The following is a 20334-nucleotide window of genomic DNA, read 5'->3' as shown; positions in this document are numbered from 1 at the left end:
ATGTTTGGAGTTGCTTGCCACAGTCATTTACCAGCTCCCAGGTCATTCTCCCTTTTTCCAAAGAATTTGATGCATAGTTCATAGCATCCCTCTTGACTTCAATTCCTCCCTATATATTTGTATACTTCATTACACATGTTGATGTCCTTTTAAAGATCCTGACTTCCAGGGTCTTCAACTCCCATGATCTATATTTTTATTCCATTTCAGTTACCCATGAAGATGGTCATACCTTAGTGCTTTCTACCACTTATAATCTATATTATCTTGAACTTTGACTTACCTGATAACCTCTTATCTTTTCACAACTTCACTTACCATTTTTCAACTAAGTTTATTATTCATCTACAGTCTATTATCCCTACTCTTATCTCACTTTCCTACATTCATAGTTTTAACTCTATAGTTGACCAGTTCATCTATACTTTATCCTTTACTCCTGAATTTTTTTCCTTTGTCAATAAGTCAAAAAATGTATAAGGCTTATTTTGTGCTAGGAACTGTGCTTAGTGCTTTAAATACAAAAAAGACTAAAATATGTTCCTGACCTCAAATAGTTTACATTATAATGGAAAATATAAATAATAATATGCAAACAAGATATATAATATAGACAGAATAAATGAAAAGTAATCTCAGAAGAAAAGTACTTATGGGTGTTTGAGGAAAGACCTCTTCATGTCACTACTTGTGTCTTGCCCAACCCCAGCCTTGAGTTAATCCTACCATATTCCTTCTCACATGTTGTTGAAAATAACTGGACAAAGTCATACACTGCTGTCAGTTAGTTATACACTAAAATTATCTCACTTTATGAAGTTATGAGGATGAAGTGAACTACATGCAATATACTTTGAAATACCCATGCCAGTTCCAGATTTTATCACCTCTCTCTGTGCTTCCAGCAATAAGCTACTAATTGGTGATCTCGCTTTCAGTCTCTTCCCCTCTTCAATCATGCCCTATTTCCCTGAAAAATGCCCTTTGCCTCCTTACTCAATAAACTTCAACAGTTTTCTGTTGCCTCTAGGCCAAGATACAAGTCATTTAAAGATTTCTACACTCTGGCCTCAGCCTCCCTTTGCAAACATTATTTCACATTATTCCCTTTCACGTATCTATATTTCAGCTAATCTTTTCAACCGAGATTTGTGTTCCAACTCTCATTTCCATACTCTTGAACAGACTGACCCCTATCCTATGCCTGTTCTTCCTCACCCCTGCCCCTTAGAATTCTTAGCTTCCTTCAAGATTTGGTCACTATTACCTCCCAATAATGCTTTCCTTGATGCCCCCCATTGTTAGTACTTTCTCTCATCTCTAATTATTTTATATTTACTTAGCTATTTAAGTGTTATATCCCCACAATAGAAAATAAGTTTCTTGTGAGAAGAAACCATTGCATCATTCACATCCTTGGCATGCTTTGAATATAGTACATGATTGATAAATTTGTGACAATAAAAGCAAAGCACTATTGTAGAACCTTAGCTCCTAACTTTGTAAGTCTTTGGTATACATCAGCTGGAATTAACCAAATTTTAGAAGCATAAATTACTATATTCCCCTTACCAGGATTGCAATCTATTAAGTCCTTGTATGGATGTCACATGTTAAATCCCTTTCTGGATTCCCTCAATCTTCTCCAGGCAAGCATTGAAGGGGCAGGAGACAAAGAAGACAAGCTACCCCTTTGTGAACCACTGTCTCCATTTATTCACCAGAATACAAGTGCTTAAATATCCTTCCCAGTCTCTAATCCACTCCCACTCCCATGGCACTTAGTAAAATAAGGTTCTGGTGCTCAAGGACATCAGGTGACGATAATTTACAGTGCTCCTACACACAACAGTTCCTAACAGTAATCCATTCTCTAATTTCCATAAATGTGAAGATGAAGGCCACCATGAATTTTTGAAAACTAAAGTTGTATTATATCACCTCTTCCTCTCATTCCAACAATGGCATCCTCTGGCTCTTCTTTCTTTTTTTTTAGTGTCTCTGCCATACCATGAACATAGAAAGTCCTGGCAAGGAGAAAAATTAACTAGACAGCAAATAATTTATTGAACAATGACTTCTACTTCATCCCCAGAATTCCCCTAATTCCACTGTTTTTCTTTTGGCAATCATAGAATTGGAAATTAGCTATACTACCCTTTTTGCTGCCAACATAAGCTGTTTCCTGTCATGATTATCTTTTTTAAAAAATCCCAGTTCTCCCTTTCAGATGTTTCAGGAAATGTTAATGCTAATTCGAGATTTGTGGGGGTGACATTGTGCTAACCAGATTCAGATGCTCTTAGTAACTTTGTCTATGCTGAGGAATTTACAAGCAAGTCCCAGCTGGCATTCTGGAGGCTTTGGGCAGGAATTCTGCTATAACTCCTTTGATTTAGATTTCATATTTACTTGATTACTTTGAGGTGCCTGACAGAAACCCAAGGACTTGGAAAGTTGGAAAATTTTTAAACCTTTTATCATGTTGCAAACAGAGAAAGGGGATGTGGGAAGCATTTGTAGGCAAGACTTTTGCTCTCTTTCTTTTCTGTATGAAAATATTGATACAGAATAATTGGAGAGATTTTAATATCAGACCCTTGATAGTGAAACATATATATATCATACAGTAGCAGAAAACTAACGGGAAAATGCTTCTAGGTGGCCATTAGTTACTTCATATTGAGAAGATTATCATATCAGCCTTTTCCTTTTGGCTGCACTAGCAGACTAATGCAATAACCCAGGCATAGGTGATGAGAATATGCACTAAAGTGGAGGTAGAGTCGGGGAGAGAAAGTCTTGGTAAAAGATTACAGGTGCACACACGTGCACACACACATACACACAGATGTATATCCTTTGCAGAAAAAGAGGACAACATTTAAAACCAACAGCCATGGCAACCATCTGATTGTGTATGATCCATTGTAAGTCCTTTTAAGATAGGTCATTACAATTAATCTGAGTTTGACTGCCTTTACTGTTGTTCTTGTTTATGTTATTATAGCTTTTGTATATAATTTTCTCTTGTTTCTGCATACTTTACTGTGAATTAGTTCAAATAAATCTTTATATATTTCTCTGACTTATATTCATTGCTTTAAATGATGTAATAATATTCCATCATATTCATATATCATTTGCTCATCAATTCTCTAGATAGTCAGTACCTACCTTATTTTCATTTTTTTGCCTTCAAAGAAGGTACTGCTGTGAATATTTTGATACATGTGTGATCTTTCTGTGTTTAGCTTCTTTATGGTACTTACTCAGCAGAGCTATCTTTGGGTCAAGGGGCATGTATAGTTTTATGTATTTCTCATTTTTTAAAAGGTTAGAAAAACTCACAGCTTCACCAGCATCAACCAAGAAACTGTCTTCCCATGTTCCCTCCAATATCAACTCTTTCTGTCATATTATTTTTGCCATTTTAAAGGATATGATATGAAATGTTAAATTTAGTCTTACTTTGCATCTGGTTTATTATTAGCAACTGCAGCAATATTTTACTTAGTTGAAAATATCCTGTGGATTTTCCTTTGAGAGTCATATCCCTGGACTACCTTGTCCAGTCTATCAAGGAAAGACTCTTGGTCATGTATTTGTATCAGTTCTCTATATATTTTGGTTATCAGACATTTATCAAAGTTTTTCATGCCAAGATTGTTTTTCCTATTAGATAATTTCTCTTTTTTCTAGCTACATTGATTTTGTTTCACGTGAAAACTTTCTGATTTTGTTTAATTAAACTTATCTATTTTGTCTTTTACTATCTCTTCTGTCTTATTTGATTAAGAATTTCCTGTGGGACATAGTTGTCAAAGAGATTTCCTCTTCCATAATTTTTTTTTATTATGGGACCTTTTTATTTAAGTAACATATCCACTGGAACTTATTTTCACAGATTGTGGAAAATATCCATCAAAATCTAATTTCTGCCTAATTAGTTTCCAGTTTTCCCAGAAGTTGTGCTTTCCTTCAGTAATTTGTATTCTTGATATTATCAAAGATTGACCTTGCATATAAAACATAAACTAAAATCCATCCAGATTTACCAAAATGGAGTACTATTACTGACTTCTAGTGATTCATGCGAATACAATATTGCCAGAAGAATAAAAAGGATTACCAATGCTTACACAGTCTTGGACAAAAAATTGAAGCACATAGAGACATAGAATGTGTTTACTTCCATGTTACCTATTGAAAACAAGACATGTAGAAGATTAAATTGATTTGAGAAAATGAATAGCTGTCCAAAGGTGGTATCTGAGAAGAGAACTTTTACCTCTGAACTGTAATTTAAAATATATGGATGACAGACACCCGGGATAGAGTACTATCACAGAAGCTATTAACTCTAACATAGGTGTTGCTCAGGATTCTGTTGTGATCTTCTTCTCTTCTCCTATATCATTGTTTTTAGATAATCTCACTTGAACTATCATCTCTATGCTGATGATTCTCATATCTATCTTGTCCCAGTTTCTCTGTTGATTTCCAATCTTACATTATCAACTGCTTTTCAACCACTTAGAACTGAATGTCCAGAAAGCATCTTAAATTCAATATACATATATATGTGTGTGTGTGTGTGTGTGTGTGTGTGTGTGTGTGTGTGTGTGTGTGTGTATATATATATATATATATATATATATATATATAATAGAACTCATTATCCTTCCCCCTAAGCCCTCCCCTCCTACTACATTCTCTTTTTTCTCTTTTTACTGTAAAGGGCAACACCATCCTCCTAATCCCTTAGCCTTGAAACCTGGGCATTATCCTTGACTCCTCCCTGACTCTCAGCCTCTAAATCCAAGCTTTCTCCAAGGCCTGTTGTATATCCTCCTTCTCTTTTCTGACCCTGCCTTCATCACTCATGCCTGGTCTATGGCATTAGCTTGCTGGCAGGACTGCCTACCTCAAGTTTCTCCCTACTCCAATCCATTTCCTAAAGTGCAGGTCTCCTTTACTCAGAAAACTCCAGTGATACCCTATTACTTCCAGGATTTAAAATGCTTTGTAGTTTTGTTTGATATTCAGAGCACCTCCTCCCTTTCTGGTCCAGTATTCTTATACCTCACTCTCTGCCACATACTTTTGATTCAGTGACACTGGCATCCTGGCTGTTCCTGGTGCCTAGAATACTCTCTCTTCTCAACTCTGCCTTCTGACTTCTCTGTCTTCCTTTAACTCCTTTAACTTCCTTTAACTAAAACCCCATCTTTTACTGGAAGCCTTTTCCAGCCCTCCTTAATTATACTACCTTCCTTCTGTTAATTATTTCCTATTTATCATGTATTTCCCCTGCTATGTATATATTTATTTGCTTATTGTCATCCCTATTAGACTGTAAGTTTCTTGAGGGCATGGGCTGTCTTTTGCCTCTTTTTGTATTCCCAGTGCTTGGCACAAGGCCTGGCATATGGTAGGCACTTAAAAATACTGACTGATTGATAATATAATTTATTTGCCATGTGTTTTACAAATATAATCAGAAGAGCTTTAAACTTAAAAATGATGGGGAAGACAATTATTGGTCTTTGTATATCTATCAATATCTATCCATTAAGCTCGATATCATAAAGACTAGCTAGGGTTAAAGGTTAAAGAACAGCATTTCAGATACCCAGAAGTTTACAGCAGGCAAAATTCAAGAAATGACCAGCTAGTAGAACCCATGGCCTCAAATATTTATACACAAATGTCCAGTGTTAAAGGTCACCAAGCAGAAGAACTAGAGGGCTCAATATTACAATATTAAGAAGCTAATTTGACCTCAGTTGACATCATGGAGACTTGGTGGGCCCGTGACTAAAATGTGTCTTAGGATAGGCATACCTTATTCAAAAGGAACAGGATAAGAAGGAGGGTAGGAGGAACATTTTATATTAAGAAGTCCAGAAATCAGAAGAGCAAACATAGAATTTAGAGGAATCTCAATGGAGAAAGAAACAAGTGATTTTGTAATCAAATATTATCACAGCTCTCTAATACAGAAAGAAGAAATAGATGAGTTGGGGAAAATAGACTTTAGGCCTGACAGAAGCATGATATAGTAATGATGGGAGATTTCAGCTATCCAGAAATTTGTTGAAGTGCTCTATATGTCAAAAACAGAGCAGCTCGTAATTTTTTTGACTTGCCCTATTGCTAATTTCATTCTTCAAAAGGTAGAAAAATCAGCCATACTGAATCTGATTCAACAGAGGACTTGGTTATTGTGTGGAAAATGAAGGGAATAATTAGAGGAAGTGACCCATCCATACTTCATTGACATTTCTAGGCATAATCTGACAAACACTCTAGATATTAGGAAAGCAGGTTTCAAATAATTTAGAGGAAGAAGTAGTATCTCATAATGTTTGTCCTTCATTTTCAAAGAAGACTTCACCATCAGTGAGGTGATGCCATGAGAAGCGGTTGAATTGGATTTGAGTGAGGGGATGCCATGCTAAGTTTCCAGCCTCACGTTCTCCTCCAAAGTCATCTGGGTCCAATGGCCAGATATGAATTAGGACAACTAGAGATGACCCTGGATGCAAGGCAATCAGGGTTAAGTAACTTACCCAAGTTCACACAGCAAGTGTCAGAGGCTGGATTTGAACTCAAGTCCTCCTGATTCCGAGACCGGTACTCTGCAGCACCCAGCTGCCCTCACCTTCTTAGCACAGTAGACAGTGTGTTAGGCTCATAATCTGAAAGTCCTGAGTTTGAGCCTCAGAGAGGATAAGTATATCTTAGATTGAAATTAAGTCCAAGAGAATTGGGAAACTTAGAATTAAATTCTGAAGACACAAGGGGACCACTCCCTTATAAAGAATCTATGGTTCTTCAGGAATGAATACATCATAGCTATAATAATAATGATAAATGCATTATAGTTTTAAGTTTTAGAAATTTCAAAATTGAGAGCAACTAAGTGGCACAGTGTATAGAGCACCAGCCCTGAAGTCAGGAGGACCTGAATTTAAATCCAGCCTTAGACACTTAACAATTGCCTAGCTGCGTGACCTTGGGCAAGTTATTCTTAACCCCATTGCCTTAAATAAATAAAATTAAAAAAAAAAAAGAAATTTCATAATATTTGTGTGGTGATGGTGGTGGGTGGTATTGGTGATGCTGGTGGTGATTGTTATGGTAGTAGCAGTAATAACAGAAGTAATGGTAATGTTAGTGTTGGTGATAATAGTAGTACTACGATTTGTCTGAAAGACCCAGATAGACATGCATACTAAAGGGCCATAGGAACTAGAGGACCGGACCATTGTGAAACATTATGTCTTAATATTTTAATGACTTTATGCTAGACATTTTTCCTTTCATGTTGTTCTAGGTTCTTTGCCATAAAAACTCTTCACTTCTCTTTAGTACAGATTTAAAGAGAGTAAAATTCCCACTCTCTTTCCAAAATTCTACCAGCCTTTCAGGACACAGTAAAAAATGTCTACCACACAAAGCTGCTGAACAGAAATACCCTCAGAAGAAAGAACTCATTCCATCTATTTATCTGGGAAAGCATCTTTGTATATTTATGTGCACTGTCACCATGGTTTCCAAGGCACTCAAACACATTAACTTCAATTTATTCACCTGTGAGGAAAACACATTTCTCTTGTATTCTTTCTCTTCTAGAACTGTCATTTAATGTACACTAATTATGGCATTTCTTTGATGGGGACACATCATATGAACACATTTGAAAACAGAACAGCCCTCTCCAAGAAAGTCAGAGTTATCCTTTTCACAAAGATGGTTTATGACCCAGTGGCATGTTATTGTAAATCAACATGTTTGAAGAAAGACTCCTCTATCCTTAATACTGAAATTTTAGTTTATTTTCTACCCATTTTTTAATGTAGTATACAAATTAGCATGTCTCTCTAGTTTATGAGACTGAATACTTCCCAACATCTAAGCATCACAGACTAAAGGGAAAAAAGTGTTCCTACAACACTCATCCCTGGCTACAGGGAGTATTATTTTTAAGCTCTTTATTTTTTATGCATTCTACTCTGGCTATTTTGTGTTTTGAATTTTTTTCTTATACTCTTGTTAAATTTTCATTGTCCTAATTCATAAAGTTCAAGGAATCTCATTTAATAGTTTCTTTTTTTATATAGATAATCTTAACCCCAAATGGCTTTTTGCTATTGTTTGCTCAAAAGGAAAATTCCCACCATATCACCTGAATGTTCCTCTATGAAACAGAACAACTCATTTTTTCTCCAACTTAAAGGATCATCTTTCTAGATGGAAGTTTTCTCAGAGAAGTAGAGTTAGGATTCAAATCTAAATATAAGGTCCAATTCTATTTGACTGGTTCCAGTAAAATTTTCATACCCATGTATGTGCTTTTCTAAGTGTCTTAGCTTTCCTAGCTTCCTTCAAGTCTAATCTTAAATCACCTCTGATAGAGGCCTTTCTTGATGACTTCATATGTGTCTATAGACACAAATGTGACTTCCCTCCAAGATACCTTCCATCTACTTTGCATAAATCTTTTAAGATAACTCACAGTTATTTACATTTTGCCTTCCCCATTATTTTTGCTAATCTTTGTGTTCCCAGTCCTTGAGACAATATCTGGCACGTGGTAGATTCCCAGATAATGCCTGTGACTTACTCACAAGCCCCTTGAACAAAATTCAAATTAAATTTTTATTTTAGTTTTACAGATCAGCCACTGAACTCTCTATCACTAAAGATATCTCCCAGAATACCTTTCTACAAAGGAACAGAAAGCTTTCATTTAGAGGCACCATGATGGACTATTTTATCCAATGTGACTTGGAAGGTTGTATTTTGTAACCATCTGTCAAAATAATTGTTAAGCATTTTGCCTTGAATTAGAATTGCATTTCTGACTATAAATGGGTTTGTGTATGCATATGTATATACATATGCATGTATTTTCCATTTAGAATGAGTGAGCAAAAGTTCATTCTGTAATCATAATAAAAATATAGCCTACCCCAAGTTCTTTGGAACAATTTCAAATCATGTGAATTGAATTAATGTATTTAATAGGTTCTTAATGTTTCAGTGGTACCAGAATTAAAGATTTAAAGCAGGAATGGGCCTTAGAGTTTAATAAGTCTACCCCACCTAATTTTACAGATGAGAAAATAGAATCCTAGAGAGATTAAATGACTTACCCAAGATCATTTAGATAATAAGTGGCAGGGCTAGAGTTCTAATCCAGGAAATCCTCTAATTCAAAAATCAGTGACTCTCTGCTATATCCCCCAACACACTTTTAAAAATAACCAAGATTTTCTTTTTAATTTTGGGGACATTAAGCAACAAGGGAAAAGGTCATAAGAAATAGTAGCTCCTAGATTAGAAGTTAAATTAATCTTACTGCTGGCATTATTAATTTAGTTCATCATTTTTAAAAGTTAAGGTGAACAGGAAAATAATTACATGGATAATTACATAAAGATATGGCATGAACCCATGATTTTATTGATATAGTGAGTTTTTTTAAATGAGGAAATTGTTTCTACCAATGCAGTTGGCACCTTTTCTGCAATTTATAGTCTGAGAACATTGCTTAAAGCACTGAAAAGTCAATTGGCCTAAAATATAGTCAATATATACTGGGCCTGCTGCTTGAGACAGCCTCTCCTAGGAGAGTATGTAAAGTGGTGATGTCTCCTCCCTGTTTTTGAGCCAGCTGCCCTTTGAGGCTGTTTCACTGGAATTTCCCAAGTAGCCCATTGTACACACCTGCCATCACATGTTATTTCTGTACTGTCAGATTGCCAGTAGCCTCTTTGATCCAGATAGAATGTTTGGATATGAGAGAAAGTAATTTCTCTTGGAGCTCTTACCCAGATCTTGGAAAGCTAAGGAATTCTCTGTTGCAATTACCATTTAATCTCTTTGACTTTGCAGTTCACAGAGGTTTGTTGCTGGTTTGTGTGGGTCTAGACCTGTAATTTTTAATCAATTTGTGGGGAACTTCTGGTGTAGAGATATCCTCAACCAAAGCAGATCAGCACTAATCCTTTGAAATTTTGGCCCTGAAGACTTGACTGGAACACTGAGAGCTTAAGGGATATACTCTCATATAGCTAGTACATATCAGAGCCCAAAGAGGAGCCCATGTGTTCTTAACTGCAATGCCAGCCTTCTACTTATTATATCACATACATTTGTGTCTATAGGGCACATATAAAGATAACTCGACATTACTTCAGGGCCACTGGAGACCACTTTTTGCCCAAGAAGAGGTTTTTTTTTCCCTAACCCTCCCTCTTTAGCTGTTTCATCACCACAGATTTTTTTAAAAAATAGGTTATTATCCCTTTTTTAACAGAGGGAAAAAACTGAGTCTCAGTGATTTTCTTGGGGTCATATTGCTAGGAAATATTGGACACTAGATTTGAACAAATGTATCCTAATCCCAAACTCAATGTCCTTTCCACCAAACACACTGTCTCTCTATATGAGTTTACTGTTCCTTATGGGCCTGCCTGCCCACAGTTTTTTTCAATTTTGTTCCATCTTCTGAAACACCACATTTTTAGTCTGTCTGCTCTATTTTCAACATAATATCAGTTAGAAAAGGAGGCATGTTGCTCCCTTTGGATATCCTGCCTACTATTTTGTACCTTGGTTGGTGATGTTCTCTGTGTGAACAGAATGATAATGATTTATTGTTAGAAACAAAAGCAGAGCTCCTTAGGTGCTCTTGAACTTCATTTACAAGGTGTATTATGTGTGCCACATTTAGGACTTTGGTGGATTGTGACTACAGCCCTCACTCCTTTGATTCTCCTTGTCCCTGATAACTTCTAGCACTGACTCCTATTTTGGAGATGAATAAAGCATTTGACCTTTTACCTACTGCTTACAAAATATCTGTTATTTGGCTACTAAAACAAAATCAAAATGACACAATTTTAGTTTGAAACAGGGACCTCAAATTATATTATAAAGCACTAGCCATCAAAACTATTTGGTACTGGTTAAGAAATAGAATGGTAGTTCAGTTGGAATAGATTAGGTTCAAAGGAACAGTAGTAAATGACTATAGTGATCTGTTGTTTGATAAACTCAAAGATTTTAGCTTCTGGGATAAGAACTAACTCATTGATTTAAAAAAAAATTCTGGGAAAACTGGAAGATAGTATGGCAGCAACTGGGCATAGACTAATACCTCATACTCTATGCCAAGATAAGGTCAAAAAGGGAACAGGATTTAGACATAAAAGGTGATAGCATAAACCAGTTAGGAGAACAAGGAATAGTTTATCAGATCTATGAAAAGGAGAACAGTTTATGATCAAAGAAGAGAGAGAACATCATAAAATACAAAAAGGGTTATTTTGTTTACATTAAATTGAAAAGTTTTTGCACAAATAAAACCAATACAACCAAGATTAAAAGGAAGGCAGTTGGTAAACAATTTTTACAACTAGTGTTTCTGATAAAGGACTCATTTCTAAAATATATAGAAAACTGAGTCAAATTTGTAAGAATACAAATCATTCCCCAATTGATAAATGGTCAAAGAATTTCAAAAGGCAGTTCTCAGATGAAGAAAGTAAAGCTTATAGTCATATGAAAAATACTCTAAATCATTATTGATTAGAGAAATGCAAATTAAAAGAACTCTGAGATACCACCTCACACCTATCAGATTACTTAATATGACTAGAAAGGCAAATTATCAGTTTGAATGGGATATGGAAAATTGGGACACAAATGCATTGTTGGTGGAATTGTGAACTGATCCAACCCTTTTGGAGAGCAATTTGGAACTATGCTCAAAGGGTAATAAAGCTGTGCATACTCTTTGATCCAGCAATACCCAGTACTAGATCTGTATCCCAAACAGATTTTTAAAAAAGGTAAAAAAAAAACCTACATGTACAAAAATATTTATAGCTGCTCTTTTTGTAGTGGCAAATAATTGGAAATTGAGGGGATGCCCTCAATTGGGTAATGACTGAACAAATTGTAGTATATGAATGTGATGGAATAATATTGTTCTATAAGAAATCATGAGGGATAGGACTTCAGAATAGCCTGGAAAGATTTGCATGAACAGATGCTGAGTGAAGTGAACAGAACCAGAAAAACAACTTTGAGTGATCTGTTCATTTCAGCAGTACCATAATCATAGACAATTCTAAAAACTTGTGATAGAAAATGCCATCCACCTCCAGAATAGGAATTATGGAGCTTAAATGCAGACCAAAGCTTACTAACTTCAATTTTCAAAAGTTGTTTTGTTATTTTTCCACTCTTAATTTTTTTGCTTGTTTCAATTCTCTTACAACATAGTTAATATGGATTTATGTTTAACATAGTTATACATTTATAATATTAGATTGTGTTCTGTCGGGGGAGGGGAACAAAAGGGATGGAGGAAAAAATGATTGTTGAAAACTATCATTGCATATAGTTGGAAAAAATAAATAACATTTAGAAAAAACAGGAGGCTCTTAAACTGTTCTGTGTTTTGGTAATCTGGTGAATCCTGGGTACACTTTTTTTCAGAATAATATTTTTAAATGTAAAAAAAATACATAGAATTACAAAGAGACCAATTTTTTTTAAAATAAGGCTAGGCAGCAATGTGGATAGAGAGCCAGAACTGAAGTCAAATCCAGCCCCCAAAACTTACAAATGTTTACTAGCTAAGTGACCCTGAGCAAGTCATTTACCTCTTTTTGCTTCAGTTTTCTTAATCTGTAAAATGAATAAGAGAAGGAAATGTTAAACCACTCCAGTATTTTTGCCAAGAAAACCCCAGCTTGGATCACTAAGAGTCAAACGTGACTGAAATAACTAAACAACAAAAGTTATATTTTTAAAAAATAAATTTATAGACCCCAAGTTAAAAATTTCTTTTTTAAAGGGACCTCAGCAGTCATCTAGTCCAACCTCAATAGCACTAAGGAATTCCTACTGTAACATAATTGACAAGTACTCATCCAGCCTCTGCTTGATGACATCCAATGAAGGAAAATACAGTGTTATCTCCAGTAGTACTCTATTCCACTATGATACAATTATAATTGTCAGAAACTTTTTCTGAGATTAAACCTAAATTTGTCTCTTTATGTTATATGATCTGGTTCTGCCCTCTGGAACCCAAACAGAACATACATAATCTCTCATTCACATGATGGAGCCAGTTGTCATGTCCCAGCTGTGGTACTAGTCTAAATGTCACTCACCTCTTCAATAGATCTTCATGTCACATAGACTCAAAACCCTTCAGCATGCTGATGGAGAGCAATGTCCTTCTAAAATTATTGTTCTCTGAACTGAACAATGCACTTCAGACCACATCTCTTTATTCCTTTAAACTATGCCTCTCCTTTTTTAAAATAGTATTTCATTTTTTTACAATTACTTGCAAAGTCAATTTTTAACTTTCTTTTTTTTTTTTAGATTTTTGCAAAACAAATGGGATTAAGTGGCTTGCGCAAGCCACACAGCTAGGTAATTATTAAGTGTCTGAGGCTGGATTTCAACTCAGGTACTCCTGACTCCAGGGCCAGTGTTCCACCTAGCCACCCCTTAACATTCATGTTTTAAAAAAAAAATTGTATTCCAAATTTAATTCCTCCTTTTCTTCCCTGCCCCCTCCCTAAAAAGAAGAATTTTTAAGTAGGTTATATATGTGCAGTCATGAAAACATTATCACAATAGTCATGTTGTAGAAGAAGAAACAAATCAAAACAGAAAAATAACAAAAAAAGAAAAAGTGAAAATATTGTGATTAAATCTGCATTCAAATTCCACCTGTTCTTTTTCTGGATGTGGATTACATTCTCTATAATAAGTCCTTTGGAATTGCCATGGTTCATTGTATTGCTGAGCAAGTCATTTATTCTCTTAGCCTCATTCCAGGTTTTCATAATTGATCATTCCATAACATTGTTACTGTGGACAGTGTTCTAATTCTGTTCACTTCACTCAGCATCAGTTCATATATGTCTTTCCAGGTTTTTCTAAAATCTTCTTGTTTGTCATTTCTTATTGCATTATAGTATTTATTCTATTACATTCATATAACATAATTTGTATAGTCATTCCCTCCTGAATTTCTAATTTTATGCTGATATTATTAATAACTAATAACAATAACATTAAGCTTTGGTGCTTCAGTTTGTATCAGTAAAGTATTTTCTCATTTTCTAGATTCTAAGGGTTTCTCATTCAGTCAATAAAAAAAAGGTATTTTTGTATATACAGGTTCTTTTCCTTTTTTATGTTCTCTTTGGGATAAAGACCTAGTGGTGGTATTATGTATCAAAGAGCGTGTGCTCTCTAAAATGTTTGGATCAGTTCACAACTACAACAATATGCATTAAACTATACCTCTCTTAACATATCTCAAGTTCATAATAGTTATTATTTTGGCTTCCACATCCTATTTCTGTCTCATATTGAACCATATTAATCCATTAAAACCCCCAGATCTTTTTCAAGCAAAATGATGTTTCACCAGCCCTTCCCCATCTTTTATTTGTGATGTTGGCACTTTTTCCCCTTGCTCATAGCTCCCACAAAGATTGTAGCTATCAGACAATAAGGAGTGCTTAGCTAAATCAACTTTTAAGACGAGATGACTCTTATTATAAAATGTTTAGTTATTTTTACTAACCTCTAAACAAACCAAAAACAGGTAAAAAATAGGTAATGTAAACCACTACAACATGTCTATATCTATAATACTATAACATCTAGTTCAATTGAGAGGGAAAAGCCAGTCTTCTTTGCAATTGCTGGTTTCTTCTTGAACTTCTAGCTAATGCTCCTTCTTTCCTTAGACTGTTTTGGGACTGAATCAGGGAAAAGAGAATCAAATATTATCAAGTATGGGAAAGCACATAAATGCATATACCATGTAAATATAAAAGATAGTTATTCTGATATTACTAATAACAGTAAGCTGTGATGTCTCAGTTTGTATCAGTAAAGTATTTTCCCATTTTCTTGATTCTAAGGGTTTCTCATTCAGTCAACAAGCATTTATTAAGGGTCTACTTTGTGCCAGGACATGCTTGTATTTGTAAAAATAAATCAGTCAACTGATTAATTGACTGCTAGATTTATAAATTCAAGGGTTTGGGGGTTTACTTTACTACCAAATCTTAACACTCAAGATTAGTCAGCAACTAGGAACATAGTTGCCAATATCTCCATTATCTCTACTATTATTTATAATCTGACAATAATATCATATATGTTTACCAAAGGTCCAAAGTACCTTTGGAAAGGCTTCTAAAATAGTTTAATTAACATTTAGTTAAGAAGTAGTCAATTTTCCAAGGGGCAATTTGTCATATCAAAGAGGAGTCTATCCTGGGAAATCTGAAAAGAGAAGTTTACTGAGTTGGCTGATATTTATATATACTCTTTGCTGTATGGCACTTCCAGGGGGTTGCTGGAAGAATTGCTGTTACAGTAGTAAATCTGAGGTGCTGGGCCTTCTACCATCTGACCCAGGACACTAGGTACCTCCTCTACTAACTCATTATTATTCTTGTGACTTGTTTGGTCATTTCCAGTCATGTCCAAACTCTTCATGATCCTATTTGGGGTTTTCTTGGCAAAGATACTAGAGTGGTTGGTTTTCCATTTCCTTCTCCAGCTCATTTTAGATGAGGAAACTGAGACAACAGGGTATAGTAACTTACTCTAGGTCCTAATTCTCTTAGCCTCATTTCCCTCATTTGTGAAATGGGTATAATAATAGCTCTGCTGCTCACCTAGCTTCCCTTTTTATTATCATTAGGAATCCCCAACTCCATATGAGAGTAACTGTAATCAATCAGCCTCCAATTTGTTCCTGAGCTCATCATTGTTGGAACTTTGTTTTTAGATCTAAAAACTTTGTTTTTAGATATTTGCATTATTCCTGTGCTATATTAATATAGCTTTTCTTAAAGATGCCACAAGACTCCCATAAGAATAATATTGTCTTGACAGAAAAAGGCAGCCTGGAATAATAGGCTTGGAGTCAGGGTGGCCTAGATTTGAATCCCAGCTTAGATACAACCAATTTTGTTACCCTGGGCAAGTCATTTATTCTCTTAGCCTCATTCCCCTCATTTGTGAAATGGGTATAATAATAATGCTGTGGTGCTTGTCTCCCAGAGTTGTTGTCAGAATCAAATGGGATTATATGTGCTGAGTATTTTGCAAACCCTAAAGTACTACGGAAATGTCAGGGGTTTTTTTTATCATCAATATTACCTGAATTGAATCTACCTTCCACAAAGTTATTTTTAAAAGAAAGTATTAAGAAGGAAGAAATAAAGCAATTTGAGTACTTTGAAAAAATCATTTTAGTGATCCTAGAACTAATTTAAATCAGAGTACTGGAAGGAACATAGAATTCCAAGTGAGAAGAGCTGAATTCTAGTCCCAATCTTTCTATTTAAAGTTTGTGGGATATGAGTAAGTCACAATCTCTCTGGATCTCCATTTTATCTTCTGTAAAATGAAGGAGTTGGCTAAATGATTTCAAATGTCCTTTCCAGCAATATATCCTGTAATGCTTAATAATGGTTCCAGTTAAATCTTTTAGAGTATTGCCCTTCAAAGACAATGCTATTAATCTCTTGTCAAGTGGACTCAAAATAGTCACATATATTGCATTGAAAATAGCTAACACTTATCAGAATAGGTAACAAAATTTTTATCTGTATGAGGATGAAATCTTTGACCTGAGAATATTAGCACCACTCTCTGTCTAACTGAGCTAACCAGGAAGACAAATCCTAGATTATGGATTTTATGTGTTCTAGTTTATAACTTGGGGAAAAACTCAATGGTGCTGAACAGACAAGAGGGTTCCGGTAAAGGTTGTATTTGCTTGCCAACAAAACCAGTTTAGCCTAGTGTCAAGAAACAAGTTGGAATTTATATTCAAAAGCCTTGTGCCAGCGTTTAAAAATGTTCTAGGAGAAAAAATCTGACTCCTTCTGAAACAGCTCCTGGGAATGATTGAGAGACAATCTGTAAAAGAATGTGGCTTGTGAACTCAAGCTGGTAAGGAGAAACATTTTGTTTAAATGAAGTTACACCTCAAAAGCAGCTTCCAGTACCAAGGAGTAAGAGAAGATAATAAAAATATAATAAAAATTGAAAATAAATTGGAAAGTGATTAGAGAAAAGTAGTCATATTGATTATACATGTTCATCATAAAGAGTCATTCAGAAGGTACATTCTTTTGATTCCTGTTTCTTCAGTGTCGACTGATCTTTGAAAGAACTGACACCTACAGGAATCATTGCAGCAGATTGCCAAGGAAAGCAAGCCTTATTGCTTAGACTGAAGTCCTAGATTTACAGCTGAAAAAAGACTGCAAGGGCTTTGGGGGCTTGCTCAAGTCACAGAGCCAGAGAGGTATATAAAAGTTTGGAAGGGTAATTACTGGAAGTGGATGGGGAAAAGATGGAGGGATTATTCTCTCTAAAAGCATAAAAGTTATTTTACAATGATGAATTCATAATAGTTAACAACTGGGAAGAGAGCAAACAGTAGTTAGTGGGTTTTTTAAAAATTCCCTTCATACATACCAGTCTTAAACATAGTTTAGTAATATTTAGATTTTCTTGCAACAAAATTTTTAGTTTTTAAGATAGGGGAAATTTCTGTTAGATGAGTATTTTGTATATTTATCTTTATTTATGTTGATCATGCCTGCAAGAACTGTAACTAGCATAAAGAAAACAATTATTTTTGCTTTAGGGCACCAACATGCCAAGGAGAGGGCTTCCTCCCCATAGTTTTCATACTTCTTTTCTGTGGGGGGTTGCTATCTGCAAAGGAGACTAGATTGACCTCTGTGCCACATTAACAGTCCCTACCCTCTAGGCCTCCTTCCCTCCCCCCCCATCTGAGCCATCCAGCCACCACCCGCCTCCCGCCTCCATTTCTGCTACTTAAAACTCTGTATAATTGTAACCCAAGCCTAGTTCTTAATTTCACTTATCCAAGAAATTTACTTCCTCTTGGTGGCAGCATACCTAAATAATCCTCTCAGGTCAAATATGTAAACTTAATCATATGAAATGACCATAATGATGTCACATGGTGACCAAGTACTTACCACCCAGAAGAGCAGGTCCCATGCCAGAGGCATTCCCAGATTGAGACATTGCCACACTAGCCAGGAGGCAGGAAAGTCAGAAATTATTTAAATATGGTCTATCCCTTCCTTCCTTCCTTCCTTCCTTCCTTCCTTCCTTCCTTCCTTCCTTCCTTCCTTCCTTCCTTCCTTCCTATCTTCCTTCCTTCCCTCCCTCCCTCCCTTCTCCTTCCTTCCTTTCTTCCTTCCATCCTCTTTCTTTCTTTCCTTACTATCAGTCTGTCTATCAAAGTGTATATACACATACACACTTATATATACATGAGTCTGATATATATATAATATATGCACTAGTGTTTCATATGTAATAGTGGACTGTATATACACACACACACACACAATTTGTACATGTGTATACTTAGTATACTGTATATGTGAGCTTAATCTATTATGTACTATATTATATATGATTGGCCCATATTGTGTACACACACACACACACACACACAATGTACATGTACGTGGGGACTGTTTCATTTTTGTCTTTGTATCTTGAGCACTTAACATAGTACCTGAAACATAGTAACTGTTTAATACACACATACACATGTATATTTAAACTATCAAACTTAAAACTTCACTGGGACTTTTAGTGTGTGTACAGATATCTCCATGTATGTATGTATGTATGATATTATATATATATATATATATATATATATATATATATATATCTCATGGGTGGTGTTTGAATTGAGTTTTGGCAGATTGTGTGAACATTGACCAGATGAGTGTGGTGTGCACTGTAGTAAATACAACCAAAAGATTTAGTGGGTCTATTCTCCTGAATCCAATCTATACAGTTCCAAGAACAGAAGGGAGCCGGGAACAACCAAACCTTGGTGAGATGTAGTAAAACTTTCGGACATTCTAAATTGTGTCCTGACTGCATAGACCTAACTTTGCTCTTACATATCCAGGGTTATGCTATTAAATGTTTAACAACCAGCTGTTCAAGAAAAAGCCATGAATAGTACAGACAACATACTTGTATGCTTAATCTTGGCAGCTACATAACACAATGGATAGAGCACCTACATTGAGGAAGACCTCAATTCAAATACAGCCTCAGATACTAGCTGTTCTCTGGGTCAAGTCCCTTTACTGCTGTCTGCCTCAGTTTCCTCATCTATAAAATGGGAATCAGAACATCACCTATCTCTCAAGGTTGTTGTGAGGACCAAATGAGATAATATTGGTAAAATGCTTAACCCCATAGTAAGCACTCAATAAATATTAATATTTCTTTCCTTCCTAACCTGCATTGTTAACATTTAGACAATCAACTCTGATTTGTAGAATTTGCTGATTTTTCTAAGTGTAAATAATCACAATGAAAATACCAGAGCCTGTTAGCAACATAGCTGGAAGCTTGAAGTGAGAGCTGGGAGATACTGGAACTATTTCTGAATCTTTGTTCCATTTTGTTTGCATGCATGCTGTGTAGATAATGAAAGTGGAGTTAGGGAAAAAAATTGCTTTGGCCACAAAATCTGATATGCTTGCCCTCAAACTGATCCAACTCTTAGGTGCTAATGATTTTTAAGAATCTCATACTTAGAGTCCTAAGTAATATTTTGTCAACTTTTCTAACAGGACCTTCCAGTGATTCAATACAAAATCTCACACATTATCTTCAGCTAAATGAGATATTATTGATCAGCAACCAAGAATTTCTTCCATGCAATATTATGGACCAACATTGGAAATTCTATATGACAAGCAAGGATGGGCCATTCTGAGATCTGTTACAGTTGCGTGTTTTATTTTCTTTGAAGCCTTAAATTTTGTTTTCATTATGAATCAGTTAAAACTTTATCTTGTGGATCTGATTAGGGTTATTTTAACTTTAAATTCTGCTTTTAAAATTCTAAGATTTGTGATATGAACATATACTAATGTTATAGATATCTTGAGCTTTCTGTTAAAATGAATTTTTTTTTACTGTTGAAATAAAACCATCTTAAAGGTGACTAAATCAATTCTTGGATTTTGTTTTCCTCATTCATATGAACTTCCCTCTCTCAATCTAGCTCCCTACATTAACCTAACTTCATTTATGTTTTCTGAAATGAAATTCTTTCTGTGAGATAAATGATATATCTTGGGGGTTCAAGAGGGTTATTCTGTCTACCTATATCCCAGACAGATCTCCCCTTTTTCTTCTATCTATCTAGGCAAAATCCTATGTCCATTTCAA

At 35.2% G+C, this 20334-nt stretch overlaps 1 protein-coding gene across 3 annotated transcripts in view; it reads left to right on the top strand.

The window, feature by feature from the left end:
* The window catches only part of ANKRD31 (ankyrin repeat domain 31), a 201089-nt gene extending 180989 nt beyond the window's left edge, over positions 1–20100 (top strand). For all 3 annotated transcript variants that reach the window (XM_074200453.1, XM_074200455.1, XM_074200452.1), the window contains one exon: positions 19731–20100. In XM_074200453.1, coding sequence (XP_074056554.1) covers positions 19731–19876 — 146 coding nt within the window. In that variant the 3' untranslated portion in view covers positions 19877–20100. The remainder of the gene's footprint in view (positions 1–19730) is intronic.
* Positions 20101–20334: the final 234 nt, after the last annotated feature.

This window comes from Macrotis lagotis, chromosome X, assembly GCF_037893015.1.
Source record: "Macrotis lagotis isolate mMagLag1 chromosome X, bilby.v1.9.chrom.fasta, whole genome shotgun sequence".
In the NCBI taxonomy this organism is placed as follows: Eukaryota; Metazoa; Chordata; class Mammalia; order Peramelemorphia; family Peramelidae; genus Macrotis; species Macrotis lagotis.
Note: the sequence above shows the minus strand (reverse complement) of the source record. Positions and strands in the feature narration are given on the sequence as shown.